The sequence below is a fragment of the Trifolium pratense genome, linkage group LG3 (genome assembly GCF_020283565.1).
Source record: "Trifolium pratense cultivar HEN17-A07 linkage group LG3, ARS_RC_1.1, whole genome shotgun sequence".
NCBI classification, from domain to species: domain Eukaryota; kingdom Viridiplantae; phylum Streptophyta; class Magnoliopsida; order Fabales; family Fabaceae; genus Trifolium; species Trifolium pratense.
In genome coordinates this window covers 12,136,715-12,153,255 of record NC_060061.1, presented here as the reverse complement: position 1 = coordinate 12,153,255, position 16,541 = coordinate 12,136,715, and the positions used below count along the sequence as shown (strand labels likewise).

The window sequence follows — 16,541 nt, the reverse complement described above, 5'->3', positions numbered from 1 at the left end:
CTCTGCCGGACTCTCCGCTTTATTATTGAATATGTGCTCTCATTCGTTTCCTTCCAAATAGACCAAAGGACTAACCCTTTTGCAACTACCATTCCAATTAAATATGCTAATGAAGTGAATAAATCTGGTGTGATACTTAATACTATTCCCAACCATCGAAACACTGCATAACCAATTTCACACGTAAAACCACAGTGCATAAAAACATGTAATGAGTTATTCCGTTGATCCCCCAATTTCACATGTAAAACCACAGTGCATAAAAACTTGTTGGGATGCGATGCCGAGAAAAGGCACGAACCTTTGACAATGCCAAGCACTTCCAAATCTATCTATTGAAATACATGGGAAAAGTTAACCGTCCATATCCCAATTTCTTGATAATAGCATCAGGAAACCACTTAGATTGACCATCTATCACACACACACATCCTTCCACCATAGAGATGCCACCTACGACACCTGCTCCATCTCAACTTTAAATGGCCTAAAATGCTCAAACCATATTTTGAAACTAGCATATCTTTCCAAACTTCTGAATTATTCGACAACAACCTCCACCTCCATTTTGCGAAGAGACTAGTGTTTACTACCCTTAAATCCCCCACTCTCATACCTCCCTCATTTTTGTTAACTTACAAACAGTTTCCCATTTTCCCCAAGTTTTAGTCATTTTTTCTACACAAGAATTGAACATAGATCCAATTGTTTCAATTTCAAAGAAGAATATATCTAACATAGTATATCCTTCTGTATGATCCATTGATCCGGTAACAGATGTGCAAATGGAACCAAATCTCATATATGCATTTCAAAAAGAAGTTTATAATGAATAAAAAAGTAACAGCTTCATATGAACCACATATCGCTTATTATGCAAAACAAAGTTTTCTATTGAAGCATTGAGATAAGAACAAAGGTTACTATAAAATTCCTATTATTATGTGGTTCATGAAGTATAACTTATTCTCATCTGGCTCTAGCCATATAGAAGAACAATCTCATAACCTGGGAGCAATTCTTGGTCGATCCCACTCTGTCACAACATGGTCACGAGTTATCTCCTTGAGCGAACGGCAACCACATAGTGCCATAGTTAGTTCAAACTCCTCACGAAGTATCTCAAGTACTTTCCTTACACCAGCTTCGCCATCGGCAGCCAATGAGAACACCACAGGTCTTCCAATCTGATATTTTTAGATCAAATCAGAGGTTCATATATAGACAAATGGAAGAAATATTTTATACATAAGCACTTATATGTTAACCATATGTACTATAAACGCTTAATTAAGCTATTTATCCTAATAAGGCCATGTTAATTCATATGCTTCTTTATGGAATTTGGTAATAAATCTTAATGATTGAATTTGCTTCTGTAAGAAAAAGGCCATATGTATCATTTTATATCTCTAACTGATGTTTTTTTTTTTGACAATCTCTAACTGATGTTTAATTTTCTATAACGGTTGAAAAAAAATCATATACTTACAAATACACCAGCTGCTCCGAGAGCCAGTGCTTTAAAAACATCTGTCCCTCGACGGACTCCGCCATCCAGATAAACAGGAATTTTTCCTTCCGCAGCTTTCACAATCTATTCGAGGCAAAGCAACAGAACCCTTAATAATATAGCATTACCACATATAACTAAGAGATTAAGAAATTGATGGGAAACTAATAACAACAATAATACCAATATGTTAACAAACTTTAGAGAGGAAATTATTCACTAGGACCTAAAAGTGAAAAGGAAAAAAGTTGTACCTCTTCTAAAGCCACGATAGTTGCAGGGACATAGTCAAGTTGGCGAGCCCCGTGATTGGAAACAATGATTCCAGCAGCACCAGCTTGTATAGCTAACTTAGCTACATAATTAGCATAGGGTTGTGGAATTAAATTCAAAGATTGATAAAAACAATCCTAACAAAGAACAAATGAGCCGGAAGCATTGGAGGGTTTCTGTTTAATAGGCTTACTATCTTCAGCAGTAAGTACTCCCTTCACTAAAATTGGCAATGAGGTGATTGTTTGAAGCCATTTTACATCCTGTAATAAGATTTACCATAGCATTAATTAAATTACTTCCATGTGCAATATTGTCACACAAGGAAATCATGTGTGTGTGTGTGCGCGCGCACGTGTGCGAAAAATATTTAATTAACCTACCTTCCAGTTGAGTGACCTGTCAATTTGGCTAGCAACATAAGAGGCGAGACCAGAATCATCAGTCTGCAAGGTGATACAGTAAATGACAACAGTAACAAAAATAAGATGATCAATAATGGAACAATCCATCTGATTGCTGAATTAGAGAATTTCATACTAATCACAAACCTTATCCAGTTTCCCAAGTTCCAATCCTTCGTAATTTTTCAATACAAGGTGTGATGGCATTGTAAATCTAAAATAGAAGATTTATCAATTCAACTATGATGGGCCATGTAAAATTTCGTAGAAATATTTTTCCTGTTGAAACTTTCAAATGATTCCAAACCTGTTTTTAATATCAGCTTCCCTGCGACCAAGAATTGGAGTGTCCACGGTAAGTGCAATTGCCTTGAAACCGGAAGATTCAGCTCTTCTCACAAGCTGAGTAACCACATTTCTGTCTTTAATCACCTATGAGAAGAAAAGAAAAAAACAATAACAGATTAAGTTATAAACTAAGATAGTTGAGAATTTTAGATAATCATATCATTACTTGTGTAGTTGTAGCAAGAGAATAAAATGATGTTATTAATGGAAGTACGGTGGGAATCATTCTATAAGGCTATTTAGTCAAGGAAAAAGAAAAGCCTAATCATATATTACGATCTTTGCTGGTATAAATTGCAGGAAACAAAATGAAAACAATAAGAAGGAATCAACTCTATTTGCCAACACATTTATAACCATAGTGCATGTGCAACGAAAAGACTATACAACAAATCGAAAAAGCTCAGATATTGCAAATAAAATCTTGTTATAAACACATCACAGAAAATGTTTTTGTATTCATGGGATAGACATGTAACAAACACATAACAGGAAAAAGAATCATGAAATAAGAAATGAGGACAATATACTCACATAGAGTTGGAAAAAGCGAATGCCAGGTCCTGTTGAAGCAACCTCTTCAACACTGGAAGTACCCCATGAGGATAGTGTCTGCAACAAAACATCAATAAAACAATCAGCAAGAACCTAAATATGCATAACAAGTGCATTGGGGATAAAACTAAAGAATAGAACAAATATGATAGAAACCAAACCATGATTGTGCCAGCTTTTGATGCTGCCCTAGCAGTAGCATTTTCTCCTACACAAAAGTTGCATAATTTGTTTTAGTTTAGACGTTTCCCTCAATTGCAGTAAAAATAAATAAAATTCAATTGTAAAATGTTAAAATACAAGGACTTCTACATGAAATTACATGATGCATGATGCATATTTAGCTTTATGAGATTAGTGAAATTACATATATATTTTTTGTTAAAACCATCTGATTCCTAGGAGAAAGGGGCTCTGGTAATTCGAAGTTGGCTGGTAGGTAAATAAGGTCTGACTAAAAATTGTTTAAGCTAGGGGTCGAATTCAGTTACTCCCAATCGATTCAATGACAACAACAATATAAAACAGGATGCAATGACAATATCTTAATGTAATATTTGATGGCATTATACCTTCAGGGTGAGCCATCTTTTGCATGGCGGTAGGAGCAATCATGATAGGCATTGATATATTAAAGCCTAATACATTTGTTGTCAAGTCTATCTTGCTTACATCCCTAAGAATTCGCGGCCTGAACCTGTTTTAAATAAACACATATATTGCAAGAAAAGGGTTTCAATTTAGCAGAACACACAAGGTTAAAGTGCAGATGAAACTCAAATAGAGAAGTTAGTAGATTACAGAATCCTCGAGAATGCATTTCGATTCTCTTTCAAAGTCCATTGATCTTCTGCTCCTGATGCATAGTAATCATAAACCATCTTTGGCAATTTTTGCTTGGCAATTGCTTCATACTCGCTCACATTAGTTATCAAATCCATCTTCCTAAGGTGATTAAAACACAAATGACTAAATAACATGACTTCATTAAAATATACTATCAGAATCATAGTTTTTATTTTAAAGTAGTTATGATTAAAGTGAAACGTTTTAAATATTTCTATTACGATCAACATAAAAAAAATCTTTATGTTTATGGCTCTGTTTGGCAAAATTAAGCTATAAGCTAGCTTATAACTGAATAAGCTAGCTGATAGCTGAAAAACTGCATTGAAATTAGAGTGTTTGGTAAAATTAGCTTTTAAAATAATTGATAAATATTGTGTAAAAAAAATGATTGATAAATATAAAAAGAAATAAAAGACATGCATGTTAGTGGGTAGTTTTCCTCTTTAGTGGGTAAGCTAGTCCAATAAGCTATAAGCTAGCTTATTGGACCTACCAAACACACCCTATACTTGTTGAGTTCAAGTTTGAGTGATTAGTCTCACATCAACTACGGATATACCTAGAAGTTAGAACAATATGAATTTAAATCCTAAAATAACATTTACCACATGAAAATTGCATGTGAAAAATCACTAAATTTCATGTGAGAGAATCCCCACCGTTCAATAGTCAAACCCCAATTTCTCTTTCCGATTGATGTGTATACTATTTACATCAATAGAGGCAGTTCTAATTTACCTTCTAATATAATACAAAATTATGATCCAAAACATATGTAGATTCTTTACAGCTAGAAATAACGTGGAATTAAGTAAGAAGAATGAAAATATAAGACGAAGGGATCACACACCTTTGGATTGAGGAGGTGATGGAGGAAGAAAAGATGGTGAGAAAAGTTAAACAAAGTCTCTTAAGTCTCAGAGTGTGTAACGGAACAGAGCCAAAAACAAAACAGAGTAGGGGTTATATTATATATAGTGACAAAATGATGAGTCATTTGTCAGCACACCAAAAAGAAAGATCGAATCTTTGAATTTGGTCGGGAAAATTATGGTTCAAAATTAGACTATTCAATGAACCTAAATTTGTTAGGTAGGATTTTTAATAGTTTGGATTATTTTATTTTTTAGCTTATTTTTATTTTTATGTTATTTTATATGCTATTAGTAATAAAATTGAAAAATATATATTTTATTTAATCAGTATTATGAGTTAGTAGTATAATTTGTCCTTTGTATGATAGTTATTTTGGATAGAAAAATGTTGAATTTTTTAATAGCAATCATTTGTCTCATACATGATCAGAGATAGTTTATCATATATATATATATATATGATAATAAAAATTTATGTCAATTATAACTTATCCAGTGTGAAATAGTTTTTTTGAAAATTTCATTAATTAGAACTTGTCTCAGATATGGTAATTTTTTTTCTATTTTTATCCGTGATGATTTGTCCCATATATGATGGTTATTTAGAAATTTTGTCAGTTATAACTTATCCCGTATATGATGATTAATTAAGAAAAAGTGAAAAAAATAATAGAAACTTATTCGCACAGGTAAAAAATCGTAGATCAATTATATTATATCTCTTTGGAGTTAGTTAGGTAAAATTTATTAAATGATGTGCATCCGTTTGCTAATTTACACCAAATAATTATAAATATATACAACCATAATAAATACAAGACAACCTAGGAAATAAAAAAAAAAACAACTTGAGAAAACATATACAATCCAAATTCATCTTTTATTCAAGTTAAAAAAAAAACCTAAATATTCAAGTTGATGGATTAATTAAAGCCATTGATTTATGTGAAGTACACTTAATTTATTTTTTCATGCTCCAAATTTATTCACTATATGCTCCAGATTTTTTTTAATTCACGTAAAGTGACTAGATTTTCAATATATATGATCCATTTTTCAACTATACATGCTCTAGCTCCGTAAAAAAAAAATGCTCCAATTTTTTTTAATTCACCAAATGTTGTTTCGATGCTTTTTTTTATACTATAATTAAACAAGTTTGACTATTATAAAAAAAAAGTTTGACTATCAGTAAAAAACAAAAATGTTTTGTTTGTCTTTTTTTATGTCTAAAAAAATTGTGTTTGAATTGTTTGATTTCCTAGGTTGTTTACTTAGATCGCTTATATTTATAATTGTTTGGGTGTAAATTAGCAAATGAGGGTACAACATTTAATAAAAGTTACCTAACCAACCCTCAATTTTCTAGTATAAAATAACTAAATGTCAAGAGTTTTTTGTCCCAAATGAAAAGGTGCGCATTGCTAATTTACACCAACATGTTTTTAGTTGGTTGTAAATTAGCAACTAAATAACACTATGTGTATATATATATATATATATATATATATATATATATATATATAGGGGTTTTCTAACTTAGACCCTAGTTAGGTCTAAGTTAGTAAGGTGCACCTTTTCAATTGGACCAAAATACCCATTCTTTTTAATTAATTAACCAAAATACCCATTAGTAGACGCAGATCCAGTGTCGCGCGCGTACCGAAAGACCATGGTTACAGACCGTTGATTTCCATCAAACAGCCAAGATCTGATCTCATCAAGACTGTCTGATCAATCAGACAGCCCAGATCATCCTGATCCATCAGATTCCAGCGCCTGCGCCACACTGGATTACAACCTGGAGAGAGAAAAATTTGCTTTTTAACAGTAGGACACGTGTCACACAATGGTTGGCTGGGCGTGATTTTTGTTCATTTAATACTTTGAACTCAATTATTTCGTTGTAAATTAATTTTTTATTTTTTTATTTTTATACCAAAATTCATAATTTTTTTTTGTCTACAAATAGAGACTTGGTTCGTTTGATTTGAACACCGAAAAAAAAACGCAATTTTTCACTACCTTAATCTCATTTTTTGTCTACTAAATACGTTACTTGTGTGTTGTAATTTAACACGCATCACTCAACCAACTCACTGAAACCATTATACCAGGAAAATAGTAGATAATATTCTGGAACATTTGGTATATTTTATGAAATTTTTGGAGACCTGAAACTATTTTTAGTTAATTAAATGAGATAAAACGGTAATTAAAAACTAATGTTTGCTTCTGAAACCATTTTACTGGTAGAATAGTTGCACATAGTTGTATTCTGAAACCATTTTACTGGTAGAATGGTTTCAATGAGTAATTTATTAATTGTGTTTGCTTCTGAAACCATTTATCTGGTACAATGGTTTCAGAGAGTTGTAATCTGAAACCATTTTGCTGGTAGAATGGTTTCAGTAAGTTGATTATTAGTTATTTGCTTCTGAAACCATTTAGCTTGTAGAATGGTTGCACATAGTTGTATTCTGAAACCATTTTACTGGTAGAATGGTTTCAGTGAGTAATTTATTAATTGTGTTTGCTTCTGAAACCATTTATCTGGTACAATGGTTTCAGAGAGTTGTAATCTGAAACAATTTTGCTGGTAGAATGGTTTCAGTGAGTTGATGTAAGGTAGTGAAAAATGAGATTAAGGTAGTGAAAAATTGGGTTTTTTTTTCTGTGTCCAAATCAAACGAACCAAGTCTCTATTTGTAGAGAAAAAAAAATTATGAATTTTGGTATAAAAAAAATAAATAAAAAATTAATTTACAACGAAATAATTGAGTTCAAAGTATTAAATGGAAAAAAATCACACCCAGCCAATCAGACAGCGACACGTGTCCTGCTTTTAAAAAGTAGATTCTTCTCTCCAGGCTGTAATCCAGTGTGGTGCACGCGCTGGAATCTGATGGATTCGGATGATCTGGGCTGTCTGATTGATCAGACAGTCTTGATGAGATCAGATCTTGGCTGTCTGATGGAAATCAACGGCCTGTAACCATGGTACTGCGGTACGCGCGCGACACTGGATCCGCGTCCATTGATGGTAATTTGGTTAATTAATTAAAAAGAATGGGTATTTTGGTCCAACTGAAAAGGTGCACCTTGCTAACTTAGACCCAACTGGGTCTAAGTTAGCAGCCCCCATATATATATATATATATAGGGGTTTTCTAACTTAGACCCTAGTTAGGTCTAAGTTAGCAAGGTGCACCTTTTGAGTTGGACAAAAATACCCATTTTTTTTTTTGAAACAATAGAGCAACTGGGGCATGTATGTAATTTGCATCATAAAAATACCCTTTTTTTTTTTTTTGAAACAATAGAACAACTATTACATTTTTTAAATTTCTTCCAAATTTCGACCTCATTTTACGTGCGAATCGAACGCCGATTACAAAAACTAATACCGGAAACCTTTGTAAAATTGAAAAACGATCAAAATCCATATAAGGAACGTCGAGTTTCGTTGAGTATTGAGGGAGATCGAACCGGGTCAAAAACCGGGTCGCACGACCCGTTTCTGCATAAAACGGGTGGGAGGGACGATGAACAGTGCGCGTCGCCCACGCCCACTCTCACCGGCGGCGCGTGGGGGCGCGTGCGGCCTCAGGGAGGCTCTATTTTTTTTTATTTTTTCATAATAAAATAGTAGATAATATTCTGGAAATTTTGGTATATTGTATGAAATTTTTGGAGACCCGAAACTATTTTTAGTTAATTAAATGAGTAAAAAGGTAATTAAAAATATTATAATTCCATAAACAATTTCCAACATTTTATGTAAAGTACTATGAATTATTTAGAACCCTCTTGTGTACCTCACTCTCCCTAGTTCAAGTCATGAAATTATTTTCACAAATTCCGCTGATTATTTAAAACCATTTAACAAATAATAATAATAATTTCATAGATTTGTACTCTGAAACCAATTGTGTTTTTATTTGTTTCTAATAAAATATTAGATAATATTCTGGAACTTTTGGTATATTTTATGAAATTTTTTGAGACCTGAAACTATTTTTCGTTAATTAAATGAGATAAAACGGTAATTAAAAACTATTGTTTGCTTCTGAAACCATTTAGCTGGAAGAATGGTTTCAGAGAGTTATACTGTGAAACCATTCTAGCAGTAAAATGGTTTCAGAAGCAAACAATTAAAAATCAACTCCCCTGAAACCATTCTATCAGTGAAATGGTTTCAAAGTACAACGCTCTGAAACCATTGTACTCAGTAAAATGGTTTCAGAGAGTTATACTGTGAAACCATTTGTAACGACCCAAAATTTAGTATTCGTTGTTTAATTATTTTATTACGCGAGGGCGTGATTTATAATTAAATTATTAAGCGGCGAATAATCATTTAGCGAGAACGTAAGTTAATGAGCGAGAAGTTATGTTGTTTGGGCCTTTGGGCGTGGAATAGGCATTGGGCCTAAGCCAAGTGGGCTTTGATCCATGAGAATAGAGAGAGCTATAAGTAGCCAAGTCAACCATGAATAGTCTCATAAGTTGCAATTCTTGAGAAAGAGCAAGAGGAGGAGCTCATGAGGGAGAGGGAGAGCTCGTGGGAGAGAAAGAGAAGAGCAAGCTTGTGGATTCGTCGAGCTAAGGTACGAGAGTTAGATTACATATTCGTGAGTGATTCGAAAGAGGGGAGGATGTCGATTCCTCCATTCCCAAACTCTTTCCACTCTATTTTCTTGTGGGTTTTGTGGGTGATTTTCTTAATGGAAAATGGATTCTTTTGATCCTAACATGTGTAGTGAACTCATGGTAGATGAGGTAAACAACTTTGGGGAGTTGAAAATGGGAATATGTAGATGTTTGATCAATGATTTGCATGTTTATGCAACTTTGCTTATTTTGCAAGAAATTGGCATGATTTTGATTGTTTGATGTATTTGGATGTTTGGAAGGGATGATTAATGTTCCTTGATACCATATATGCTTGAATTAGCTGTTTATAAGAATTTATAACATGTCTAGATGGATTTTTGAGTTGATTTGAGGTTAAACCGCCTTATTGAAACTCAAGAACAGATATTTTTCTGGTATAGTTCGCTAAGCGACCAGGAGTTCGCTGTAGCGAACAGGTTCGCTGAAGCTCGCCGAAGCTCGCTATGAGCAGGTGATCCCCTGGTGAGGTTCGCCATGTCTCGCTAAGCCCTCGCTTAGCGAAGGCCTCTGTGACAGCAATTTTTGTTAATGTTTGTAAGTGTAATTAGGCACTTGTAACATGGTTTAAGGGTATCCTTACATGTTTGTTGATACATGTTGATGTTGTTAATGCTTATTGTTAATCGTTATATGAATGATAAACGTGTATGCAATAAGTTGTAGCTTAAAGTGAGCAATGAGATGTTTTAGCATTAATTTGCAATGTTAAGGAAATGATGTGTGTTTTATGACATAAGTGTAAATGAAACCTTGTGTGTATAAAATGAGTATGCAGATAATTATCATGTGAATAATTATGATTGGAGTGATAGGATATTGTGTTATCCTAATGTGTTAGATGTTGGAATTGTGTTTCCGCATCAGTGAATGAATAGCTTCGAGCTAGATAGCGTCATGTATTTGATGTGTTTAAAAGTAATCATGCATTCATGAATAATTGTGTTATGGGAATCATGTGAATTCCAATAATTGATGAAAATGGACTATGTTTATGAAAAGTGGCCGAAGATGGGATTATGTTATCCGAGATCTGGAGCCCATATCCAAACATGATATAAAACTGTGTGACTCCTCTTTATGAGTGAGATGGTTGATGATAACCGAGATCCGACATGATTTTAAACTGTATTGATGATGATCCTGCATGATCTAAAACTGACACCATCCAGCAACGATGTAAAACTGAATGAGATGGTCTAAGTTGGCCAGCATCCTGCATGATGTAAAACTGATGTAGAGTCCGTGCATGACTATAATCTGAACAGTCCGTGCATGACTATAATCTGAACAGTCCGTACATGACTATAATCTGAACAGTCCGTCATGACTGAAATCTGAACAATGTAAATTGGTACCACATGCATTAGTCGTGTCTAGGGATGACATGACATTGGATAATTGGCATTAGATGCATTAGGGTAAATGCACATGTATTTGATAATTGTTATGTGACAATATCTGATTGGATTGTAATGTGTTTTCCGTATGTGTTAAGCTTTGGTATTTACTAATTGTTTAATACTGTGATTGTTGCCATGACTTGGTATGTGAGTAGAGTCCGTCATGACTATAAAATGAACAAGTGTAGAGTCCGTCATGACTATAAAATGAACAAGTGTAGAGTCCGTCATGACTATAAAATGAACACTTTGGTAGTGTCCGAGAAGACGTGAAACTATATGATTGGTGTGTTTGTAAATGAATGATTAATTGGTAGTCGCATTTGACGATGTATGTGCGTGAGTTAGAAATGTATGATAGCGTGTGAAGTGTGTAGTATACTACTCACACTTATATTTATGTTTATGTTTTCTAACTCTCTGCTTTGTGTTAATTGCTGGACCTTTGGGGGTCCAGGTTGACAGGTTATGTGTTAGCCTCGTCCGAGTGCAATGGTGAAGCTCTGCTCTGATTGAGACACGGGAAAAAGGGGTTTTTATATGTATATGCATGTAGTCCTCTTAGTATACTCTGTTGGTCTTAAGCTTTCATTTGAAAAGTATCTGTTTTGTATAACTAATAACGCATCGTTCGATGCGAGGTTTTGGTTTTAGTTCATTCGAATATTTTACTAGATAAATGTATTTAGTATTATCTTTGAATGAAGTTTGTGATATTCAAACCAGCGCTTTATAATCATATTTTCAATTTTCCGCTGCGTATTTTCGAAAAAGATTTTATAAAGGCAGAGTTTATTAAATAACGGGTTTGGGTGTTACAAAGTGGTATCAGAGCAGGTCGTCTTCGGACTGTGAGGTTAGGTGTCAATCAGAGCCGGTCTGTGCATTCAGATCGAGTGAGCATGTGTGTCAGTTGTGTCTGTCTTTTCTTGTTGTGTGTACTTGATGCGATTGATACTTATCATTGTTATAAGTTATCAAGTCAAGTAGTGGTTGAGTATTTTTATGCTTAAAGTTTTAAAAATTTGTGTGGTTTGAACTTTTGGTTTGTAGATGCTTATTGCTAATAGTTGATGATCCAGCATGATGTAAAACTGCATGTGATGAAGATTTTGTTGAAAACATAAGATTATTTTCTTTTGAGTAAGTGAAAATGAATTTTTCACTAGAGTGAGAAAGGAGTAGGATGTAAGTATATCCTAATGTGTGTTGTTATATGTTTGTTTATAACATGTGGTAGATTGATTACTAGTACTTAGTGTGGTTCTTTAATTGAACTATGTGAATGTATTCTCATGATGAGAACTTGTTTTAGAACATGCTATGTTTTATACATGTTTGAGTAGATGTTGTAAGTATGCGGGCAAATGAAATGTAATGCATGTACTTGACTCGATGTCTTGTGTACATGGATGTTTTGTTGTCTTACATATATTTTAGTTATAAATATATGTATTGACATGTTGTTGTGTTTATGTATGCTAGTTGTTACGTAGGTTGTTACATTAGCATAGATGGGAATAGTGTGTTTATGTATTTTGTAGTGGTGTGTATGTCAAAAGGACTGCACCGGGGTTTTGAGTAGATGCTTAGATATCTTACCTTATGTTTACCCTTTGCATACGACATGCATGTGAATGCTGTCGGTATTAGATTTCTCTTGGGAGGAATAAATTTGGAATCGATAGGACGGTTAGGTGCTTACACCAGATGTTCTAGTGGAAGTGTAAAGGTGGGTTTGAGATAAGTGGGGGAGAAGATTTTGTCTCTCCAAGATGTTTCGAACGCGAGGAGTAAGGACGAATAGAGATGTTCTTGAAGTGGATTGTTTAAGATTGAGTAACGTCGTTCGAAGTGGAGTCCTTATTTGGAGAATATTTTGGAGGAAGTATCAGATGATCATTTCGGAGTGAGTCGGAATGAAGTTGTTTAGCCGTAGGGAGAATGTGGCCATTGGGGAACGATGGAGCAGATTGAATGTTAAGTGAAAACTGTTGCTGGGAAACGGGGAAGACGTGTGCGTCGAGGGTAAGAAAACCTAGTGATGATCATACGACGAGTATATGAATGGTGGATACCTTGAGAGTTAAGTTAAGTGGGAGATTGATGTCAAGGATTGAAGGTGTGGTTAGGGAACTGAAAACCCGATTACAATAAGTGGGACTGGTGGTGTTTCTAGCGGAACTCGTAGCAAGAATGTTCCATTGTTTGGTTGTCTTTCACTTGATGGTTCATCCTCAAAGAGGAGGAAGAGTGATAAAGATGGAAGCTTTGTTGATGAAAAGTTTTCAGAGGAATCTGATGAGAGTTGTGTTGGAATCAACAAGACGGAGATCATGGTTGTTTGGAAATCAACTTTTGATAGTAGCTGAGATTAAATATGGAATTACTAGGTGATCGAGAAGAGCCTAGGAAGGATTTATAGCGGCTGAGTGTGTTAGAACCGAGTAGTCATTTCTTGGAAAGATTTGAGAAGCTTAGAAAATATATGTGAAGGTTGGAGAACCGTTAGTGTTATTTAACCAAGGAAAAAGAAGTGAATTCTCAGAAGTAGATGAGAATGGAATTAAGAAATACCGTGTTAGAAATTGGTATACTTGTTAAGTTATCAAGTGGTAGTGGATTGTACGAGTAGTAGAGTTATTCCGAGATGGAAATGGGATAACAATTTGATGGATTTTGTAAGAGTTTGTCGAGAAGGAAATATTTTCATTTAGATGGTGATCGGACAATTAGTGTCGAGGGTGGATGAACCTTTGGAGGTTGAAATAAAGCTAAGTGTGAAGTGTCGTATTTGAATAATTGGAAATAAGAAAGTATCAGAGAGAGTGTTTTGTACCATTCGGAAGTAAGAATGAGATTGACAACGACTTATTGGAAAAGTCGGTGGAGACTAAGTGATGTTGGGAACATCGTATATGTTAGAGTAGTATAGTAATACTATGTGGTAAGGAAATGAAATATTTTGGATATTTTCATCATGGACGATGAAATGATAGTGAGTCGACGAGTGACTTAAGGTAATATTTTGGATAAGAATATTTCGACGGGAAATGATATCGGGAAGGTCATGTTAAGGAAGTCAGAAATTGGATAAGAGATTATTTGGAAAATAAAACAGTTATGTTGAATGTTCGACGCAATGATTTGGGGAATTGCAAGGAAAAAGAATTTGACGGTTGGATAGTATATTTTTGGCATGTGTTAAGAAATTTGAGAAGTTAGACAGCAGATGAGCGTAGAAGTTGTGCTACCGAATGAATGGTTGGAGTGAGATTCGACGCAGTTAAGAACTTATGGAGTTTGAAAAGTTGTGAAGTATGCAACGGAAGGGTCTTTCGGAGTATTTTGGGTTAAGTGGTTTTGTTTTGGAGTGGTGCTGTGAGTACCGTAAGATGTTAAGAGAAAATTGTAAGTAGTTTGACGAGAATGGTTTATGCCATCATCACGATTGTTGACTATCTATCGACAAATCGAGGGATTAGCTGTCCTTGATCTATTGTTGATGAGTAGACGAGATTGTGTCGATTGGGATTGACTGATTTTGTCAAACTTGGTTTGGTTTGGAGTTTGTATGTTGTGTTGGTACGAATCCGGAAGAAGTGTGAATTTGAATCGGAGTTTGTGTAAGAGACTGTATCGGTTAAGGTATTATGACTAGAAACCCGTTGGTTAGAATGCAAGTTGGGAATTAGAAAGTCGGATGAGGGAATTTATCCGGAGTTGTGTTTGAGTCGGGTAATTTTCGAGGGCGAAAATCTTTTAAGGGGGGTAGAGTTGTAACGACCCAAAATTTAGTATTCGTTGTTTAATTATTTTATTACGCGAGGGCGTGATTTATAATTAAATTATTAAGCGGCGAATAATCATTTAGCGAGAACGTAAGTTAATGAGCGAGAAGTTATGTTGTTTGGGCCTTTGGGCGTGGAATAGGCATTGGGCCTAAGCCAAGTGGGCTTTGATCCATGAGAATAGAGAGAGCTATAAGTAGCCAAGTCAACCATGAATAGTCTCATAAGTTGCAATTCTTGAGAAAGAGCAAGAGGAGGAGCTCATGAGGGAGAGGGAGAGCTCGTGGGAGAGAAAGAGAAGAGCAAGCTTGTGGATTCGTCGAGCTAAGGTACGAGAGTTAGATTACATATTCGTGAGTGATTCGAAAGAGGGGAGGATGTCGATTCCTCCATTCCCAAACTCTTTCCACTCTATTTTCTTGTGGGTTTTGTGGGTGATTTTCTTAATGGAAAATGGATTCTTTTGATCCTAACATGTGTAGTGAACTCATGGTAGATGAGGTAAACAACTTTGGGGAGTTGAAAATGGGAATATGTAGATGTTTGATCAATGATTTGTGTTGGATATTTGAATTGGCTTAATTTTGCTAAAACAAATATACTAACAAGATGTTGGAAAACATGTTACAACATCATATTTATTGTCTGAAATCTCGCGCATTTATGAGAGCATCTGCTATATATGGAAATCCACTTAAAGAGCACGCTCAATAGAGATTTGATCTGATCAGGAGCTTTAAGGATAAGATAAGACTTAATGGTACAACGGTATGATCACAATTATCCTATAAAGTCCTTAAACACTTTTGGAAAGTTTCTATACATTCTTGATGAAGATCAAAAGAAAATCAGATCACCTTTTATGAGCTACAAGGAGCGTCTGAGCACTTGTGAAGAAAGAGGAGCGTGCCTAATCATTATATATACGAAGACCAAGCTCAAGACTAAGTATCTCATTTTGAAAAATATTAGTTCACATATTGAGTCTTTGTTGAGTCTTTTATTGTTTGATTGTAATTCTTGCTTGTGGATTCTATAACACGAGTTAAGAAGTAAGTTTATTATTTTAAGGTGACTCCTAAGCTTTGAAGTACGGAGTTTACCGTGTGTGATTCACTTGAAGCTTTTAAGCAAAAGTGAAGTGTTGTCTTGGCAAGTTGTCGCCACATCATTCCTAACCTTGTATAATCAACACAGGTTGTGTTGTGTGAGTGGAAGTGAGATGGGATCTCATGTCTAGGAGTTCCTAGGCAGAAGTTGCATGAGTAGTGTCGAGGTTATAAGGCGTAAACCAAGGGTTTGCTGGAGGTCTTAGTTTAAGGCGTAAATCCTAGGGTTTGCTGGAGGTCTTAGTAACTAGAGCTATTAGTGGATTTCCTTCCTGGATTGGTATCCCCCAGAGTAGGCAGTTGGCTGAACTGGGTTAACAATTACTTGTGTCATTTATTTATCTTCTGTCAGTATTTTATATGTTATGTAAGATGTGCCAACAATAGAAACAACATTATTCATAAAGTAGTTGTTGGGACATCTTCGGTAACATCATTCTAGTGATACCAGAATTTCAATTGGTATCAGAGCAGGCACCCTGTTCTGTTATTTTGGGTGAGCTCCAGGGAGAGTACTTTCTGGTACAATGGATAAAGAAGGAGGGTCAGTGTCTAAACCCCCCTTACTGACAGGTCCTGAGAACTATGATTATTGGAAAGCTAAAATGGAGGCTTTCATAAAATCAATTGACAGCAGGACATGGAAGGCTGTGTTACGTGGATGGGAACCACCAATGGTTCTTGACAAAGATGGCAATAAAACTGATGTCAAGAAGCCAAATGATGAATGGACTAAAGATGAGGATG

The 16,541-nt window shown here is 34.9% G+C and overlaps 1 protein-coding gene across 1 annotated transcript; it reads right to left on the bottom strand.

Moving 5' to 3' along the window:
- Positions 1–786: 786 nt before the first annotated feature.
- On the bottom strand, positions 787–4,994 carry LOC123914337 ((S)-2-hydroxy-acid oxidase GLO1-like). The gene is made up of 12 exons (XM_045965454.1): positions 4,793–4,994; positions 3,895–4,038; positions 3,666–3,790; positions 3,255–3,301; positions 3,073–3,150; positions 2,498–2,622; positions 2,338–2,404; positions 2,170–2,232; positions 1,980–2,049; positions 1,768–1,868; positions 1,493–1,597; positions 787–1,187 (listed from the first exon to the last, which is right to left on the bottom strand). Exons 2-12 carry the CDS (start codon positions 4,032–4,034, stop codon positions 1,002–1,004), a joined length of 1,107 nt encoding a protein of 368 aa, XP_045821410.1. The 5' UTR covers positions 4,035–4,038; positions 4,793–4,994; the 3' UTR covers positions 787–1,001.
- Positions 4,995–16,541: the final 11,547 nt, after the last annotated feature.

Bases quoted from the DNA above. Each gene is read 5' to 3' on its own strand.
- LOC123914337 (XM_045965454.1), bottom strand. From the start codon at position 4,034: ATGGATTTGATAACTAATGTGAGCGAGTATGAAGCAATTGCCAAGCAA. The intron at 2,050-2,169 runs GTAGGTTAATTA...ATCTTATTACAG, and splicing joins ACAGGTCACTCAACTGGAAG to GATGTAAAATGGCTTCAAAC. The intron at 1,188-1,492 runs GTAAGTATATGA...TAAAAATATCAG, and splicing joins TCGGAGCAGCTGGTGTATTT to ATTGGAAGACCTGTGGTGTT.